This window comes from Acomys minous (genome assembly GCF_964271855.1).
Source record: "Acomys minous genome assembly, chromosome: 17".
NCBI lineage: Eukaryota > Metazoa > Chordata > Mammalia > Rodentia > Muridae > Acomys > Acomys minous.
The window spans coordinates 55,733,899-55,753,139 of NC_140500.1; the positions used below are offsets into that span (position 1 = coordinate 55,733,899).

The 19,241-nt window shown below is 47.2% G+C and overlaps 2 protein-coding genes across 3 annotated transcripts in view; one reads left to right on the forward strand and one right to left on the reverse strand.

The window, feature by feature from the left end:
- The window catches only part of LOC311588705 (pre-mRNA-splicing factor ISY1 homolog), a 176,236-nt gene that overhangs the window by 44,759 nt on the left and 112,236 nt on the right, over positions 1–19,241 (forward strand). The gene's annotated exons all lie outside the window — the stretch shown is intronic.
- HMCES (5-hydroxymethylcytosine binding, ES cell specific) lies at positions 608–19,168 on the reverse strand. Of its 2 annotated transcripts, XM_084765914.1 has the most exons (7): positions 19,036–19,168; positions 18,365–18,554; positions 14,801–14,944; positions 11,390–11,518; positions 8,487–8,665; positions 4,810–5,002; positions 608–1,175 (listed from the first exon to the last, which is right to left on the reverse strand). In XM_084765914.1, exons 2-7 carry the CDS (start codon positions 18,545–18,547, stop codon positions 939–941), a joined length of 1,065 nt encoding a protein of 354 aa, XP_084622040.1. In that variant the 5' UTR covers positions 18,548–18,554; positions 19,036–19,168; the 3' UTR covers positions 608–938. The 2 variants fall into 2 exon arrangements, with proteins under 2 accessions (XP_084622040.1, XP_084622041.1); XM_084765915.1 differs by lacking the exon at positions 19,036–19,168 and having other exon boundaries at positions 18,365–18,934.

Sequence of the window (19,241 nt, forward strand, 5' to 3'; positions counted from 1 at the left end):
CTTTATAAGGTGAGCTGCTCTGCAGGCACACAGGGAGTGCTCACAGGCACTGAATATGTGCACTTGCGCTCGCTTGGCAGCAATTATATTAAAATTGGACCAACACGGTTAAACAGCATCAGGTCAAATACTCTAACCTTTAGTTAACAGGAGAAAAGAGTGGAAAAGTCCCTGCATTCTGGGAATTTACTTGAGAAGGGAAACACCATCACAGACATGAAGAGATTTGGTGACAAATGGCAAGGGGCCCCACAGGCTGCGGTAGGTGGGAGCCACTTGTCCACCCCCTGCTGCCAGACTCCTGTGCAGCACCACAGGCTGGGAATCCGCTCAGGGAGTGGGCTTCTCACTAGATCCTTCACTGCCTGTGCTAAGAGCAGAGCCCGGAAGGCCTCTATACCCAACTCTTCCCCAAATCAGCTGAGTATGGCAGGTTGACTTTAGACTCTGAAGTATTAAGAGTGAAGTGAAAGGCTGACCACGGGGCTGCCACTAAGCTGACTGATGGATTTCCCCTCAGAAGGCCCAGCGGCCCACTCCTTTGTGGTAAAACCCATTCTTTAAATACCAGGAAAACTGGGTAAGAACCAGAAGTCTTGCCAGCACGGCTTATCAAACACGATTTATTTAGAACAAAATATATTGTGAGAACTTAATTCTAAAAGAGAACCCAGAGACTGAGAAGACAACCAGGAACAGGAAAGCTTCCAGCAGGGAGGCGAGACTACCAGCCGAGCCAGGATGGCTAGCTGGGCCCACAGGGCTGGCCGCGGCAGCCAGCCCTCTTCTTAGGCTGTCCCACAGCAGCCATGTTCTCCTAGGCCCACAGCTGACACTGTGCCACCACCTTCCCAAGTAAGCGGATACAACTCCAGTCAGCTGGTGACGAGAGTAACTTGCTGTGTCAGGCGGTGGCCTGGGATGGAGGAGTCGGGTCACTAGCTGTTGGGCCGCTTGGCCATGGGCTCGCCATCCTTCTCCTGCTTCAGCCATCGATCCAGGAGGCTGCCGGCGGCACCTCTCTTAGCAGGCAGTGGGCTCTTTTGTAGAAACTGGCTGGTCCACTGGGGTAAACCCGATTCTTCCTTTTTGGGTGGTTCAGGGACTTCCTTTTTGGGTGACTTTGTAGCCAACCACTGCATCATCCTTTGACTACTGCCACTTGTCTTGGGCTCCTATGAGAGAGAAAATGTCACAGCATCCACACTTGGTCTTGAGAGGGAAGACCAAAGTGAAGAAGCGTGCACTCTCCCGCCCCCATCTATGCTTGCACAGGGCTACTATGCGTGCAAGTGAAAGAGGGGTGAGTGCTCCCAGGGCAGGGAGAAGCACTTAAAGAGCAGAGGTCAGTCTGGCGCTGGAGAGTCTTCCAAACATGCAGGGAGCGAAGTGCCTTGGCTGGGGGTGGGAGGCCGGGAAGTGAGGCTGCATCACAGTCAGGCTCAATGGAGGAGGCCGGGAAGTGAGGCTGCATCACAGTCAGGCTCAGTGGTTTCCCCTGCACAGTATGTCCTGACTGTTACTGCTCCCTCTGCTGCCTGAAAGGAGAGGTTCTCTACGAGCAAACAGCACAGAGTATAAACCATGATAGAAAAAGATTACTATAGCTGGACAGTGGTGGCCCACTCCTTTAATCTCAGCACTGAGGAGGATCTCTGAGTTCGAGGCCAGCCTTGTCTATAGAGCTGTCTCTAGGATAGCCAGAACCACAAAAGAGAAAACTTGCCTAGAAAAACAAACAAAAACAAAAAAGTAGCTATCTAGTCCAAGGTGATTTATATAATTATATTTATTTTTAATTTTATTTATTTATTTTTCTTTATTGAGACAGGGTTTTCTGTGTAGGCCTGGCTGTCCTGGAATCACTCTGTAGACCAGGCTGGCCTCAGAACTCATAGAGATTGCCTGCCTCTGCCTCCCAAGTGCTGGGATTAAAGGCAGGCTCCACCACTGCCAGACTGTATTTTAAATTTTTTACATTATATATGTACACACATGTGGGTATGCACATGGCACTGTTTGCATATGGAGACAAAAGGATAATTTGCAGGAGTAGACTGAGAAAACCATGTTTGGGTTCTGGAGACACAACTCAGGTTGTCAGCCTTGCCAGCAAGTATTTTTACCTGCAAAGCTTACTCTATAATTAAAATTTTATTGCCGGGCGGTAGTGGCGCACGCCTCAGGAGGCAGAGGCAGGCAGATCACTGTGAGTTTGAGGTCAGCCTGGTCTACAAGGCAAATCCAGGACAGCCAAGGCTACATAGAGAAACCCTTTCTCAGAAACCAAAATCAAAACCAATTTTTTTTTTTAAAAGAGAAAAAGAATTCCGTGTTAGGATTGCAAAGTACTTCAGAGACGTTAATACAAGAGAAGCAATGACAATGACCATCAGCAAGGCAAATAAGAACCTTTAAGCAGGGCTGGAGAGATGGCTCAGTGGTTAAGAGTACTGTCTGCTCTTCCTGAGGTCATGAGTTCAATTCCCAGCAACCACATGGTGGCTCACAACCATCTATAATGAGATCTGGTGCCCTCTTCCGGAGTTCAGGTGTACATGCAGGCAGAATACTGAATACATAATAAATAAATCTTAAAAAAAAAAAAAAAAAAAAAAAGAACCTTTAAGCAGAGATGCAGGCCAGCTGGGCCTCCGTCCTCTGAGTCCTGTATCGTGAGCATGGCACCATGCTGCTCTGGCTCCCCTGTCAGTGGGCCAGCTTTCTCATGTGGAACTTCCCTTCCCACTGCAGGCATTGCCCATTCCTGTTCCTTCAAAACACGGCATCTGGACCCTTGCTAAATGCTGAGAAGTTACAGAGCCCTGCGAGAATGCTCTCAGATACTCTGGGGGAGAGTGAGGACTGGAGCGCCTCCAACTTGTAGCTGTGAAAACAGTACATGAAAGAGCCATGGCTGGGAGGCGGAGAGACTGTAAAGCACTTGCTTTGTGAGTGTGAGGACCAGTGTTCAATCCCTAGCATCCGCATAAATATGCTGGGCATGGTGGCACACACATGTCGCCCAGAGCTGGGGATACAGACAGGCTCCTTAAGGCTCTCTGGCTAGTTACTCTATCTTAACTGGTGAGCTCCAGGCCAGCGGCCTCAGTGTTTGTGAAGATGGTATCTGAAGTCGTTCTCTGGCCCCTACACATATACATGAACACTTGAACACACACACACACACATTAAGAAAAAATCATAGCTGGAAACATTTAAAACTCCCTTCTCACATTTACCCTGTATACTGGGACCTGGACTCATCAAGGAGATTCTTAATGACATAGAAAGCCAAATTTTTGCCCTGAATACTTACTCTATATATTTGAACAGGGTCTAGCATATAACTGTCCAGAACCCAGAGCCTCTTAACATGATAGACAAAAAAGCACTCCACCACTGAACTATACTCTAGCCCCAGCAGTTTCTTGGAAAGAGTTTTCTGTCAGGGGTTGTTACAGTAAGACCTAAACATCACTGTTATGCTTATCTTCCAAAGAGCATGAGAGCTCTGGGTAGTTTAAAATGAACTAAAATTCTGCTCAGATATGGTGGTGCACACCTTTAACTCCAGCACTTAGGAGGCAGAGGCAGGCAGATCTCTGTAGGCGTAAGGTTATTGTGAAATTCAAGTGCTGATTTCCATACCCCAATATCTGGTTGCAATCCTTGTTCTGAGAATCTCCTATCTCAATGTTGTGTAAACACAGCTCCCCAACTGTCTCCTAATATGCCAATGAAGCAGCTTACAGACAATTGATGAGCAATTAGGTTAGACTTCCCGCAAGCCAGGGGGGAGGCATTAGAGGAGGAAGAAAGTCCTCAGGTAGAGGTCCAGGAAAGAGGAGGAAGATTAGCTGGAGCAGGGAAAGAGACAAAGTGCAAATATCTCTGGGATTTTGCCAAAGAGGAAGCCAGATTAGCTTAGATGGTTAAGAATATAGTAATAACTGCTCAGTTATTGTGTTGTAAAGCTTAAAAACAAAAAATTAATAGAGTCTCAATTATGTGTGTGATAGCCAGGATAAGAGAGAAACTAAGAAGCAAACACAGTTTTATAAAAATAACTGTAACAGATCTCTGCAGTTTGCAGACACCTAATCTACCTAGCATGCTCTAGTCCAGCCAGGACTACACAGTGAAACCCTGTCTCAAAACAAAAAAATTCTAACTGTGGGTGCTAGAGAGATGACTGAGCAGTTATGAGCACTTTGCTGCTCTTGCAAAAGGCCAGGTTCATTTCTCAGCATCCATATTGGGCAACTCACAACTGCCTGCAACTCCAGCTCCTGGAGATCAGGTGACCTTTTCTGGACTCTGCAGCCATTGCATTCATGTGCATAAACCCACTTTTATACACATAAATAAAAATAAATCTTAAAAAGAAAACTTAGAAAAATAAAAGCCAGGCACGGTGGTGCATGCCTTCAATAAATACCAACAATAAGTAGTAGGCGGAGGCAGAAGGATCTCTGTAAGTTTGAGGCCAGCCTGGTCTACAAAACCAGGGCTAAATAGTGAAAACCTGTCTAAAATTCAAATCACATGAAACCAAATGAATAAACATTAAAGTTCGGACAATGCAGGCGGGTAGTGGTGGTGCATACCCTTCATCCCAGCACTCGGGAGGCAGAGGCAGGTGGATCGCTGTGAGTTCGAGGCCAGCCTAGTCTACAACGTGAGTCCAGGACAGCCAAGGCTACACAGAGAAACCCTGTCTCGAAAAACAAAAAACAAAAACAAAAACAAAAAAAGTTTGGACAGTGCAAGTGCATATTCTGAACAGCAGGTAGTCACACTACCTACCTTCTTCATCACCACGTCAGCAGGAACCAGACACTCAGGAGTGTTGTTTCGGGAGTTGTTCACCACTGGAGAAACTGGGTGGAAGGTGATATTGTCTATGGGGTGGATTAACTTCAGAGCTTCCTGAGTGGCGACCTCACCAAAGTCAAGCCATTTGGAGACGGCCTCTTCTCCATCTAGTATGGCAGGCATCCTGGCCAGGGAACAGATTAGGGTTGGTGGCAAATATCTTTACCCACTGAGCCATCTTGCAGGCCCAAAGATACAGCCTCGGCTGGCTTCAAACTCCTGACCCTCCTGCCTTTGCCTCTTCAGCATATCTTATTGGCACGTGCCACGACTAACTCATCTTTAAATTTATTTTTGTAGTACTAGGTATCAGACCTATGGCTTGGGGCTGGAGAGATGGCTCAGAGGTTAAGAGCCCTGACTGCTCTTCCAGAGGTCCTGAGTTCAATTCCCAGCAACCACATGGTGGCTCACAACCATCTATAATGTGATATGGCGCCCTCTTCTGGCCTGTAGGTGTACACACAGGCAGAGCACTGTAAGCCTAGGGCTTTATGCACGCAGTAGTCTCCCACTGAGCTACAGTCCCAACTTCTCCTTTCACTTTTCTTTCTTTCTAATTCTTTGAGATAGGGTTTCTCTGTGTACCCCTGACCATCCTAGAAACTCACTTGGTAGACCAGCCTGGCCTTGAACTCAGAGATATGCCTGCTTCTGCCTCCAGAGTCCTAGAATTAAAAGTGTGTACCACCGGCACCTGGCCTCTTTTTCTAAGGCAAGATTTGTTAAGTTGCCTAAGCTAGACTTGAATTCAAGATCCTCCTACTTCCTTTGCTAGTAACAGGAATGACAGGCCTGAGCTAGCAGGCTTAACTTTGTTCCTGTATTAGGATTGCAAATCTACCTAGGCCCCCTACACATGCGTAACCGATGGGCAGTTTGCTCTTCATGTGGGTCCACAGTAAGTTAAGCAGGCGCTGTCTAAGACATGGACTCTGTTGCCTGCTCTCAATCACTTTGTCCTAATGGGACTGCTTTGCCTAGCCGCAATGGCCAAGGAGGAGATCAGTCCTGATGCAATTTGATGTGCGGAGGTGGGTTGGGGGGGGGGACTCCCCTTTTCTGAGGACAAGGGGAGGGTGTGGGGAAGGGGAAAAGACAGTAGGAGGGAGAGACTGGTAGGAGAGGAAGGAGAAGGCTATGATAGAGATGTAAAGTGATTATATAAATTAAAAATAAATTATAAGCCTGTATGGTGATACACGCATGTAATCCCAGCACTTGGGGAGGCAGAGACAGGCAGATCATGAGTTCAAGGCCAGCCTTGGTTTACAAAGCGATTCCAGGACAGCTAAGGCTACAAGAGAAACCCTGTCTCAAAAAAACCCAAAATTATAAAAAATAAATAAATAAAAATAAAATTGCAAATCTGTTTCCAGTGCTTCTTATGCATCAGTAAGTTTTACATTTGCTTATGCAAAATCTCATCTGTAAGAAACACTGGGTGGGAAGTGGCGTGGTGGTGGTGCACACCTTTAATCCGAGCACTCAGAAGGCAGAGGCAGGCGGAGCTCTGTGAGGCTGCTCAGTCTGGTCTACACGGTCAGCTGTAGGACAGCCAGGACTAGGTAGAGACCTTATTTCAACTTCCCCCCGGCCCCTCCCCACCTCATCCTGCTAAAAAGAAAGAAACACAGGGTGGGGACTGGACACTTTGATCACTGGTTGTTGACTTTGCTGAGGACCCAGGTCTTCTTCCTAGCACCCACACAGTGGCTCCAGTCCCAGAGGACTTGACCCTCCCTTGACCTCAGCACGCCTATGTAGTGCACAGACACACATGCAGGCAAAGCATTCACACACGCTCTCTGCCTCCTACTTTCAGATTAGGATGTGATTCCCCCACCCCACCCCCCACCCCGCCTGGTTTTTCAAGACAGGGTTTCTCTGCGTAGCCTTGGCTGTCGTAGACTCACTTTGTAGACCAGGCTAGCCTCCAACTCACAGTGATCCACCTGCCTCTGACTTCCCTAGTGCTGGAATTAAAGGCACGCGCTACCATGCTTGGCTAAAACACTGGGTAATATCTGATATGTGAATTCGTCATGAGAGTAGTACCCTGCACATTTAAAAATATTTGTTAACATTGTCTGAGGAGACCAGAGATTTTTGAGGCCAGCCTGGCCTACAGAATGAGTTACAGGGTAGCCATGGCCACACAGAGAAACCTTGTCTTGAAAAAACAAAAAAATTTGGACCTTTTCTCAAACAAAAAGTACAATTTACTTATTTAACATAACAACCTTCAATACCACAACATCAGCTCCTTTTGCTCTAGTATTGATTGGTTTTGTGGTTTCAAATACAGCTACATTTCCCAAGGCTTTTTGAAGGGGGAAAAAGCCACAAATGCAGGTGAATATGGCGCTCAGGGAAGTCTAGCAGCGACACAGGAGGTAAATGAAGCTGACCATTCATTTGATAAAATGTTCAATTTGCTCCAGCACCAGACACTATTATTTTTGATGTTCCACTCATAGCTGCCCTGTCTGAGACAGGCTCTTGCTATGCAGTACTAGCTGCTCTTACTGTGGGGGCTTCCCGCCTCTGACTCCCAGTCCTAGGTTCATGGGCCTGTGCCACCACAACTGGCACTGACAGTGTGGTCTTCTCAACCTTATGTACCCTGTGCTGGTTAGTTTTTTGTCAAGCTGCTATAAGCTAGAGCCTTTGGGGAACCTGGAGGGCAAATTGAGAAAATGCCTGAGTCAGACTGGCCTGTAGGCATGTCTGTGGGGCACAGTCTTGACTACTGGTGGGTGGGGGAGCCTAGGCCTCTGTGGGTGGTCCTACCCGAGCAGGCGGTCCTGGGCTGGGTAAGAAAAGTACCTAGCACGCCAGTAAGCAGCACGCCTCGATGGCTTCTGCTTCAGTTCCCGACTCCAGGTTTCTGCTTGAGTTCCTGCCCTGACTTCCCTTCATGATGGACTAAGATTGGGATGAAACCCTCTCCTCCTGAAGTTTCCATTGGTCATGGTGTTTATCACAGCAACAGGAAGCAAACCAGGACATTAGCTTCCAGTTTTATAGCCCAGGCTCACATTTTACTGATTGATTGTCACAACTGATTCTAAAGCCAAATACATAAACATTTATATTAACAGGCAAATGCTTTAAAATTAAAAAAATAAGGTACATTGATTTGTTAAGATTTGTTTTTATCACCTGTAATTTATGTGTAGATGTGTGTGTCTGCATGTGTGAATGTGCATGTGGCTGCAGGTGTTTGTAGATGCCAGAGGAAGTGGATCCCCAGGAACTAAAATTATAGACAATTGTAGGCTGCCTAAAAATCAAACCTGGGTCCCTTAGAAGAGCAGCAAGAGCTCTCACACACTGAGCCAGTGAGCTGGGGGTAAGTCTCAATGACACAGCCCTGGCCTACTAAGTCCATGGTCATGCTAAGCACATACTCAACCATGAGCTATACCACCGTCCCTAAAAATATGTTAAAGTCTCAGAAATCCAAATCGCTTCAGGTGGTTTTCACTGTATAACTTTGCAAGCATGTTGGTAATATTTTGGGAAAAATGATTATAACTTGCACGTTAGTTTCTTACTCTCTAAAATCAGAGCAAACTCTCCCCAGGAAAAAAGCAGTGACTTGCCTGTTGTGGATGTCACTCAAACCTCTGCAGGAATCCACAGTGATGATGCTGTAGGAATACAGGCGCTCTCCCCCTGGGGGTTCCCAGCAGTCAAAGATCCCTGCCATTGTCAGCAGCCTCCAGTTGTCCCAGACCTTTTCCTTGCTTTCAGGGGTGTCTTCAGCATCGTCCCCATCTGACTGGAAACAGCAGGTTGCTTCAGACCTGACAGTAGCCCAGCTGTTTTGAAGCTATTCAGCCCACTCTATTTTGATCCTATCTGACCCATTTTCATCAATACCAAGAGGCTTCATGGCAAAAGTTCAATGAAGTGGCAGATTATGGCTTTTTTCTTTCTTTCTTTTTTCTTTTTTTGAGACAGGATGTCTCCTGTAGTCCTGGCTGCCTGGTCTTGCTTTGTAGACCAGGCTGGCCTCAAACTCACAGAGATCCACCTACCTCTGCTTCCGATCTCCAGCTATAGAGGCTTACTTGAGTATAGAGGAGCTTGCTTAATTTTCCTTGGAAGAGGGAAACATATGGCTAATGAACTGACTAGATACCAGAAGAGCGGAAAATGACTCTACCTTTTATAGCTTGATAGTTTACTACCACTAAAAAACACTAAGTAGATGTGTGTACACTGAAGAATATAATACTATATACCCACAGACAAAACCAAACCAAGCCAGGCTCATTAAGACTGACTAGGTATAACCAAAAGAGGCTTGGTTAAAAAATCCAAACAATTTGTTTTAAAATGTCTGGCTAAATATCTAGGGAGAAAATAGTTAAATCTCTATATCGAAAAGAAAAAAACAAAGCAAAACAAAACAAAAAAAAGATCAATGAGTGACTGAACACCCTTGCCTACCTACTCTTCTCCCTAAAATTTCAAATTTATTATTTCATGTGCATTGATATTTTGCCTGCATGTATGTCTGTGATAGAGTGTCAGATCCTCTGGAACTGGAATTACAGACAGGTGTGAGTTGCCATGAGGATGTTGGGAATTGAACCGGGTCCTCTAGAAGAGCAGCCAGTGCTCTTAACCGCTGAAAGAGCTCTCCATTCCTATTTTCAACTTTCTTTTTTTTTTTTTTTAAATACAATTTTATTAATTTATACATATTACATCTCAGTTGTTAGCCCATCCCATGTATCCTCCCATTCCTCCCTTCCTCCCACTTCTATTTTCAACTTTCAAATGCTAAGATGTGAGCCATTTATGTGTTTTACAATGAGAGCTCAATGAAGGAAATATTAAATACAGAGAGTTACCATGTGAATTAGCAACTGTACTAAGTACATATCCACACAAAGCCCTCCCGGCATGTGAGTGTTCACAGCAGCGTCATTCCAACCACAAGGTGGAAACTTAGTGGTTTTAAACAAAATAACTGTTCAAAACTAAAATAAATTTGCCTGATAAAATGAGATATGACCTGTTTGGTGTGTTTGCTTGCTGAGTACACCATGCATTTCAGAAACAAGGACCAAAGATCCCTGGTTAAATGTCCATTCCCTTAGGGATAGCTTTTATGGGACCAAAAGGCACTATGCAAGCTTCCAAAGGAGGGAGGCAACCAGTAGTCCACCACACCCATGGCCAGCATGGCACGGTAACCCTAAGGCTGCAGCAGTGGCACACACACCTGGGTGGTAATCAATAGCTCTTTAATTGGACTTAAACCCCCTCAGCAAGAGGAAAGCCATGCCTGGTGCTGGACACCTACTAACTACTAAGCTAACTATCAGGGCTAGTGAAGCCACAGGTGTGGCAGGAGGATGTCCAACCACTACTTACTAAACCAGTGTAACCCCTAACAACAATCTAGGCATGTGCCCTCACACCACAGGTAAGTGCAGTCTTCACCCTCATCAAAGAAACTTGTTTTTGCAACTGAGACCGTTACAGAAAACCATAACCAATCAAAATGAGGCATCATGGAGAACAATCTTACGGGTGCATCTGCAAAACAATCCCGCACCTGAGGCTTGGAGAACACTGCAGAAGAGAGGGTGGGAAGCTTATGTAAGAGCCGGAGGATCTCGAATTGCCGTGAGACTGTGTCTCCTAATCCTGTCACAAGCTAACCCATCGTCTTACCAACATGACTGCCCAAACATGGACTGAACAAGGACATCAACACATATGCCAAAGTACATGGGGGGGAAGTCCACAAGGCCTCAGCCCTACACAAACACTACAGCAACTGATGGATACTGGGAGGGGGAGAAATCATCATCGCCAGGGCACAGCACCCCAACTGGCGTCCAGTGTCAGGTGGTCGGCACTTAAAATATACACCCAAGTTATATTCTATGGGCTGAGCAGGTTATACTTAGGAGTGTGTGTGAGTGTGTGTGTGTGTGTGTGTGTGTGTGTGTGTGTGTGTGTGTGTGTACACATTTATGCATGCATGCAATATCAATGAAAAAGAGGCCAGCTGGGACGCCTTTAGTCCCAGCACTAGGGAGGCAGAGGCAGGCGGATCGCTGTGTGTTCGAGGCCAGCCTGGTCTACAAAGAGAGTCCAGGACAGCCAGGACTACAAAGAGAAACTCTGTCTCAGAAAAAACAAAAAACAAACAAACAAACAAATAAATAATAAAAATAAAAAAGTGGCCAATGAACATGAGGGAGTATGTGGGAGAGTATGGAGGAAAGGAAGAAATGTTGCAATTATAATCTCAAAAATAAATTACAGACATGTATTAACTTAATGATGAGATATTTCTGAGAAATGTGGCATTAGGCAATTTTGTTGTATTAACAGCGGTGGGTACTTAACACCCCCTAGATTATACAGCAGTGGGTAGAGTCCCCACTATATTGTATCCTTTTGTTTGGAGAAACACTGCTATATGATCTTGATTTGTTTTTCTCTTTTCCAAACATACCGTTCACACAACTGTTCATACCTTCTCCGTCTTGACTTGAGGGAAATAGATGAAGTATGGCTGCCTCTGGTTTGTTGCCCCCTGACACCGCTGCCACTCGTAGAATCCATCTGCTAGAACGACACATCGGCGTCCCTTCCCCAGAGGAACCTGAGAGAATTAACGGTATGCTCACAGTGACAGGATCCACTACATGCACTCTCATGTTTAGCACTGTATTTTGGTGGTAGAGGGCTTGCCTAGCAGGTAGAAGGCCCAGGTCCACCTTCAGAACCATATTACATGTGTGTGCACGCGCGCGCGCGAGCACACTCAGGTCTCACGTGTGGCCCTCAAGGACTTATCGTTTATCTTTTTAAAGTGCTGGGTAAGGACTGATCTCAGGCCAGTATACTTCCACTGAGCTATATACCCAGGAGGTCTCTGCATCTCAAATCTCCTAAGACAAAAAAAAAAAAAAAAGGCACAGGGACTCACTACGTAGCTCTGGCTGTCCAGAAACTGTGTGGATCAGGCTGGCCTTGAATTCACAGAGATCTGTCTGCCTAGCCTCAGAGATCCATTTGCCTCTGCCTCCCAAATGATGGAATTAAAGGCATTCGCCACCACCACTCAGCTTAGACATTCATTTAAAAAAAATTTGTTCAAAAATTTTTGTTTCTGTGTATGGCAGTACATCATTGTGGATAATAGGTAAAAGGACAATTTGTAGGAGTCAGCTTTCTCCTTCCACCACGTGGGCCCCAGGGATTGACCTCTGGTCCTCGTGCTTAGTGGCAAGTGCTTTTACCTACTGAGCCAGCTAACAGACTCCATAGCACTTTTCATGTATATATAAAGTCACCACTCAACTAAACAGACGTTGAGAAGATTAAATGACATCAAGTCAAAAAGCTCTTTCTCACTGAACAGGTACACACGGCAGCTGGTGTTGTGTAGCAGTTTTCTCCAGGAGAGAAGGGTAGACTCAGGAGGTGAAGGAAACATAGCATGCCTGACTAAATACAAACTTGCAAGATTCTAGAAGGCTCCTCCCAGCTTTATAGGAGTAAATAGCTGCTCTCCTAGGGAAGGAGACAGACTGGTCCAGCAGCAGAGAGTCGGAGTGGCAGCTTTTGAGTGCTGAATAGCTTTCAGTGGTGATGATACTGTTGCGTCATCCCTGCTCCTGTAAGTGACTCCATATTCACACGCCTCTTAGTAAACCCAGTAAAAACCCACTGGCTCACCAAGCTGGACTTTCCTCTGTCTTGGGCTCCGCAGTTAAAGGTTTGCCAGCAAAGCTAGTCTCCAGTTTGCTCAAGTGGACCCTGCTTCCAGTACTCTGGGTGTGAATCCTGCAAGGCATCTCATCCTTTCTCAGACTGACTCAGGCTGGCTCTGAACGACAGCAGTGCTCTATGACTGACAAGACCAGGTCACAAGGCTTCTGTAGTTTCTGTTCTGCCTTCCTGAATCATGAGCCTGCATTAAGTGATGTGCCACATCAGAAGCGTGGCTGAGGCACACTCAAGCTGGGCGTGTAGAAAGACTTCTAGCTGCTCCAGCTGTGCTGGCCATGGTATCAGCCACGTATGACGAAGCCGTTTGTCCTAGTTTGCTTTCTATTGCTGTAGCAATAACATGGCTAAAAGAAACCTGGGGAGGAAGGAAAGTCAGAGCAGGAACTCAAGGCAGGAACTGAAGGAGATGAGCCCAGTGTGGTGCTTTAATCTCAGCACTCGGGAGGCAGAGGCAGGCGGATCTCTGTGAGTTTGAGGCCAGCCTGACAGAGTGAGTCCCAGGACAGCCAGGGCTACATGAAGACCCTGTCTCAACAACAGCCACAAGATGGAAACAGAGGCATTGGAGGAATGCTGTTTACTGGCATGCTTCACGAGGCTTGCTCAGCTTTGTTTTGTTTCCATATAACCCAGATCAGCTGTCTCCGGGTGGTACTGCCCACAGTGAGCTGAGTCCTTTTACACCTATCACTGATCAAAACAATACCTCACGGGCGTGCCCGCAGGCTAACCTGATGGAATTTTTCCTCAACTGAGGTTCCCTCTTTCCAGCTGACCCCAGCTTCTGTCAACTCGACAAAAAAGTAACCAGTACAACTACTGTAGGTATCTGTCCTTGCCAGGTAAGTACATCAAACATTCCCAGTAAAAACTGAGCACAATTGGTCCACAGTATGCGAGAGACAGGTTTTTTGTCTTTAAAATTTTATTATTTTTAAGTCGGGCGTGGTGGCGCATGCCTTTAATCCCAGCACTTGGGGGGCAGAGGCAGAAGCAGGCAGATCTCTGTGAGTTCGAGCCCAGCCTGGGCTACAAAGTGAGTCCAGGACAGCAAAGCTACATAGAGAAACCCCGTCCTGAAAAGCCAAAAATAAAAAATAAAAATAAAATATTCTATTACTTTTATTTACTTTTGGTGGGGAAGGGGCTGATCATGCCACTGTGGGCATATGGAAATCAGAAGACAACATGCGGGAGAAGCTGGTGCTATCCTTCTACCATGTAAGTTCTGGCAGTTGATGGAGGTCGCTAGCTTTGGTAGCGGGGGCTTTTACCCAGGGAACTTGCTATCTGCTACCTCCACCCCATTTTGGGATTTAGGTCTCACTGTATGTATACCTCTGCTTGGTCTGGAACTCACTATGTACACCAGGTTGGCCTGGAGCTCACAGACCTGTTGGCCTCGGCCTCCCAAGTGCAGGGTTGAAGGTATGTGCCACCACACTGGACCAATTGTTTTGCTTTAAATCATTGTCTTAGTTACTTTTCAGTTGCTGTGATAAGATACCATGGCCAAAGCAACTTGAAGAAAGGGTTTAGAGTTTCAGAAGGTGTGTCCATGACCATTATGGGGGGAAGCATGGCAGCAGGCAGGTAAGCAGGGTGCTAGAGCAGAAGCTGAGACATTACTACAGTTTGAGGCAGTCACCAGATAGCGTGAGAGAGCTAGCATCATGGGCTTCTGAACCCTCAAAGCCCACTCCCCAGTGACACACCCCTCCAACAACGCCACACCTCCTAATCCTTCTGAAACAGTTCCAACAACTGGGAGCAAGTATTATGAACTTATGGGAGCCATGCATGTTCAAACCACCATAACCAATAAATTTGGGCATTGCTGGCCTGGAACATAGCAATAAACAGAAAAGAAGGATTCAACATTAACAACTGGGAATATCTCAGCCAGGTGGTGGTGGCACACACCTGCAATCCAGGCATTCTGGAAGCAGAGGCAGACAGATCTCTGAATTTGAGGCCAGCCTGGTCGACACAGCAAGTTCCATGACAGCCAGGGGTACACAGAACACTGTCTTGAGAAAAACCAAACCAAACTACAACAACAAAACCCCCTGGGAATATCGATTGGAACTATATTTCTCAGGTATACAATATTAGAAAGAAGTGCCTTTTCCCCAGACAGGCTACGTACCTTGAATGACTGCTTCTCCATTATGGTATCACTACGACAGTTGCTAGTGTTGAACTGCAACTTGGAAGGGTCACTTTCCTTGAACCAAGATGGGACCAGGCCCCATCGCATGGGAACAATTACCCGCTCTGATGAGTCTGCATCCTGCCATAGAAAGAAGGTTCAGATTAAGCACCTAGACTGGTGGTGCACACTTGCAATCCCAGCACTCTAAAGGCTGAGGCAGTAGGACTGCTGCTGATTTAAGGCCAGTTTGGGCTACTTAAAAACTTCCAGGCAAGTCTGGATTACATAGAAAAATCCTGACTCAAGTGCTGGGGAGATTATGCAGTGGTTAGGAGCACTCGCTGCTTTTCTAAAGGACCTGAATTAGGTTCCTAGCACCCATGTCTGTCACCTACAACTGCAGCTGCAGGGAACCTAAGGCCCTCTTCCCACTGGCATGCACACAAGCAGGTGCATGAGCACACACATAAATTAAGACAAAAAGTTAAGCAAGACACAAAAATACAATTGAACAGGCTCAAATACAGCAGGAAGACCGTAATTACTATATACACATAAGGTTGTTAAGAGGGAGAAAGTCAGCTGGGCTCTGTATTACACTAAGGAGGCAGATGGAGACAAAAAAAAAAAAAAAAGATGAAGAATGGTAGGTAAAGCTGGGTGCGGTGGCACACACCTTTGGGAGGCAGAGGCAGGCAGATTGCTGTGAGTTGGAGGCTAGCCTGGTCTACAAAGTGAGTCCAGGACAGCCAAAGCTACACAGAGAGACCCTGTCTCAAACAAACAAACAAACAAAATGAATGGTGGGTAGAAAACACCTGCAGTCCAAATACCTGGAAACGATGCAGGTGTGTGTGAATTCTAGGCTAACCAGGGCTACTGCCTGAAGGAGGTCCTATGCCCAAGGAAGGGTACTGTTAGTCCTTTTGATAAATGGACACGGTGTCAATGTTTGCCCAGAGACCAGTGCTGTTCCCAGAGAAGCTTCTGAACACAGACGGCGATGAATAACACAGAGGCTCACAGCTGGTCAGAATACCGAGTTAATGACTTTTAAAGTGTTCAATTCCATTTTAAGTTTTGGGGTTTTTGTTTGTTTGCTTTCGAGACAAGGTTTCTTTGTGTAGCCCTGGCTGTTCTGGAACTTACTCTGTAGGACCAGGCTGGCCTCGAACTCACAGAGATCCACCTGCCTCTGCCTCCCTAGTGCTGGGATTAAAGGTGTGCGCCACCACTGCCCTGCCTGTGTTTTAAGTTCCATTTAGAGTTTTAGGTTCCATATTATCCCTGTTAAGGCACAGGGAACATCATGGAAGAGAATGCAAAAGTTGGAGGGGGAAGAAAGTAGAAGGATAAAGCGCAGCAGACGTGGCTAGGAATAACGGGCAAGCTGGAATGGTCACAGTACACTGTGTTCATGTATGAGATTATCAAAATATAAAATATACAAGTGCAAGGACTAAGCTGGGTAGTGGTACACGCCTTTAATCCCAGTAACCTGGACGGCAGGTAGCTCTCTGAGTTCAAGACCAGTCTGAGCTACAAAGAGAGTTCCAGACTGCCAGGGATACACAGAGAAACAAGGTGGACTGACCAGAAGGAGTGCTGTGAGACTGTCTTGTGGAAATGACACCGCTGCTGCACCCATGAACTCAAGGGCAGCACTAGATTCTCGCCCCAGACCTACCCAAGAACGGACCCTCAACATTCAACATTCTCCCATGAACAGGAGAGCGCTCAGAAGGCCTGGCCCTCCCTGAGCAGCTGTGCGCAGGGAAGGTTGTTGGGGGACAGAGTCATATTCCTTGGCGGTGCCTTCTTCTGCCCTCCACAGACACTGTATGCATGTGGCACATAGACGTTCATTCAGGCAAAACCATTACGCACATAAAAATAAACACAGTCCTTTTAAATGTCAGTGATGTCTCGGTTGAGAAATCCTGCTCTACAATTCTACTGGTCACCTTCAAGTGTTTTCGTCACTGCATAAACCAACCCCAAACACAAGAGTGATGACTACAAAGTGGCTGAAAAGCTAAGATACTGAAAGCATTGCTCGGTATTACTCATCTTTTCCTCTATGGGGTCTGACTTCGGAACAGAACAGCTGGTGGCTGTGGTGGATGAGGAAGTACTATGCAAATCAGTGGTTTCAAATACAAATATTGCTATCTATACATATATGTTGGCAGTTGAGCAGCTGAAATGCTCCTAATTTTGTTTTAGAATTTACAGGTTTGAGAAAAATGAAGTATCAAATACTTATCAAATTAATAAACCTTAGCAATCTAAACAAATTGTATTACAGATGTGCAAACTTGAATGACCCAGAGGAGGACTCTGTGTGCCAGGGGCCCCATCTCCTGCTCCCCAAGATCAACAGGGACCATGGTCAGTTCAGCAGCTAAGGGTACTTGCTGCTCTTGCAAAGGAACTGAGTTCAATTCCAAGCACTCACAATGTGGCCTCTTGTAATTTCAGTTCCTGGGGACCTGAAGCTCTAACTTCTGAGAGCACGAGGCACACACCTGGTACACACACATACATGCATGCAGGCAAAACATTCCTATATATAAAAAGAATTGTTTAAATTTAAACAAATTTCTTGTGTGCTAGGACTGAACCTAAGGCTATGAGCATATGAACTATGTTGTACATGAGAGTAACGTCACCAGCCCCAATCACGGTTTTTTTTCCTTTACATTAATTTGTGTGTATGTGTCTCTTGCACGCACACCACAGAGTGGGAATGGAATGCAGAACACGCCTTGCAGGAGCCAGTTCTCTCCTTCTACCACACAGACGGCAGGGATCAAATTCAGGCTGTCAGGCTTGGGAGCACCTGCTCACCCACTGAGCTATTTTGCAAGTTCCCTAATCATTTTTTTTGAGATAGTTTTACTGTGCAGCCTTGACTGGCCTCCATTTGGTTGTACTGATAATTCAGTAATATTTGAAGGCTGCTATCTTAGGAAAAAAAGAATTCAAGCTAGGCAAGGTGCACACACCTGTAATACAGGAGTCTGGGGACAGAGGCCTAAGGTTTGTTGCAAATTTGAGGCCAGTTTGGCCTATATAATGAGTTCCAAGACAGCCAGAGATATATACATAGTAAGACTCTGTCTCGAAAGAATTTTTAAATAAAAATATTCAGATATGAGGTCCATATAAAATTGGGCATACATTAAAACCGTCTAATTGAGGCTGAAGAACACTGACTTGCTCCTTATGGAGGCCTAGACTGATTTTCTTTCCTTTTCTTCTTCTTCTTCTCTCCCCCCTCCCGCCACTCCCCTCCCAGCCCCCCCCCCCCCAAACAAGGTTTCTGTGTAGCCTTGGCTGTCCTGGACTCACTTTGCAGACCAGGCTGGCCTCGAACTCACCTGAGTGCTGGAATTACAGGAGAGCGCGCCACCAGGCCCAGTTCGATTTTCAACTAGTTCCTGACTCTGTTAATGGCTGCCCTCATGGTCACTGTAGCCCCTCGGCTGGGCAGACATGAAAGGCATCCGGAGAGTGTAGGGCCGGACGCCAGTCCGGTGCTGATGCAAGCCTTACCTTCTCGAAGTGCAGTCGGGAGAGAAGCACCGGGCTGCTGGACTGGGGGCTCTTGTTGTACGAGGGGCAGTACTTCTCAGCGTCCCGCCACTGCGGGAGCCGCCGCCTGCCCTGGCCATCCCGATAGGCACAGGCCCTGGTGAGGGCGTCTCTAGGCAAGTGACAGGATGTCCGCCCGCACATTCTTCAGCTGGACAGAAGTCACGGCACGTAAGGTTTTAGTCCCTGGGTCGGCGCGTCCTCCCTGCGATCCCCACAGGAGCCTCCGATGGATGCCCGATCTATCGTCCACGGAGGCTCCGTTAGGACAGGGTCAGCCCCGCGCCGCCACTGCAGAACCCGCAGTCCGGAAGCGGAGGCTGAGCAGCAAGCCGGTCCCCGAGGCCAAAGCTCTCCGCACTCTCACCCGCCACCCGCACGCACTACCCCCTGCGCCCACCCGTTCCGCTCCGGGGACGGAGGGGCCTGGTCGTCGCCGAGGCTCGTGCGAAAACCCAGGGCGGTTCTCTGCTCGCGTTCCCTCAGCCAGAGCCCACTCCTGCTCCCCGCGCCCCCTCAGCGCGGCCCTAATGCCCACTCGCCCGGGTCCCCTCAGCCGGGCCCTCTCCTCCGCCCCACCCCACCCCACTGCCCGTTGGCGGGCGGGTCCCCGCGCGTCCGCGTCTCCTCACCGCCAGCGAATTTCCTCCACTCTTCCGTGCACTTCGCATTCTCCTAAACGACACTCGCCCCGCCCCCTACGTGACGTTGGCGCCAACAGGGTTTCCTGCTCACAGGTGGGGGGGTGGGGTGGCTAGATGAGCTGAAGCGCGACACGTACTGGCGCGAGTTCCACTGATGCACCGCCATAAAGCAAAACAGAACACACACACCCCGA

Excerpts from the sequence above, each read along its gene's own strand:
- HMCES (XM_084765914.1), bottom strand. The coding sequence starts at position 18,547 with ATGTGCGGGCGGACATCCTGTCACTTGCCTAGAGACGCCCTCACCAGG. Across the intron at positions 8,666-11,389 it reads CTCAAGTCAAGACGGAGAAG|TCAGATGGGGACGATGCTGA; the intron begins GTATGAACAGTT and ends TGCTGTTTCCAG. Across the intron at positions 1,176-4,809 it reads CTGACGTGGTGATGAAGAAG|GAGCCCAAGACAAGTGGCAG; the intron begins GTAGGTAGTGTG and ends TCTCTCTCATAG.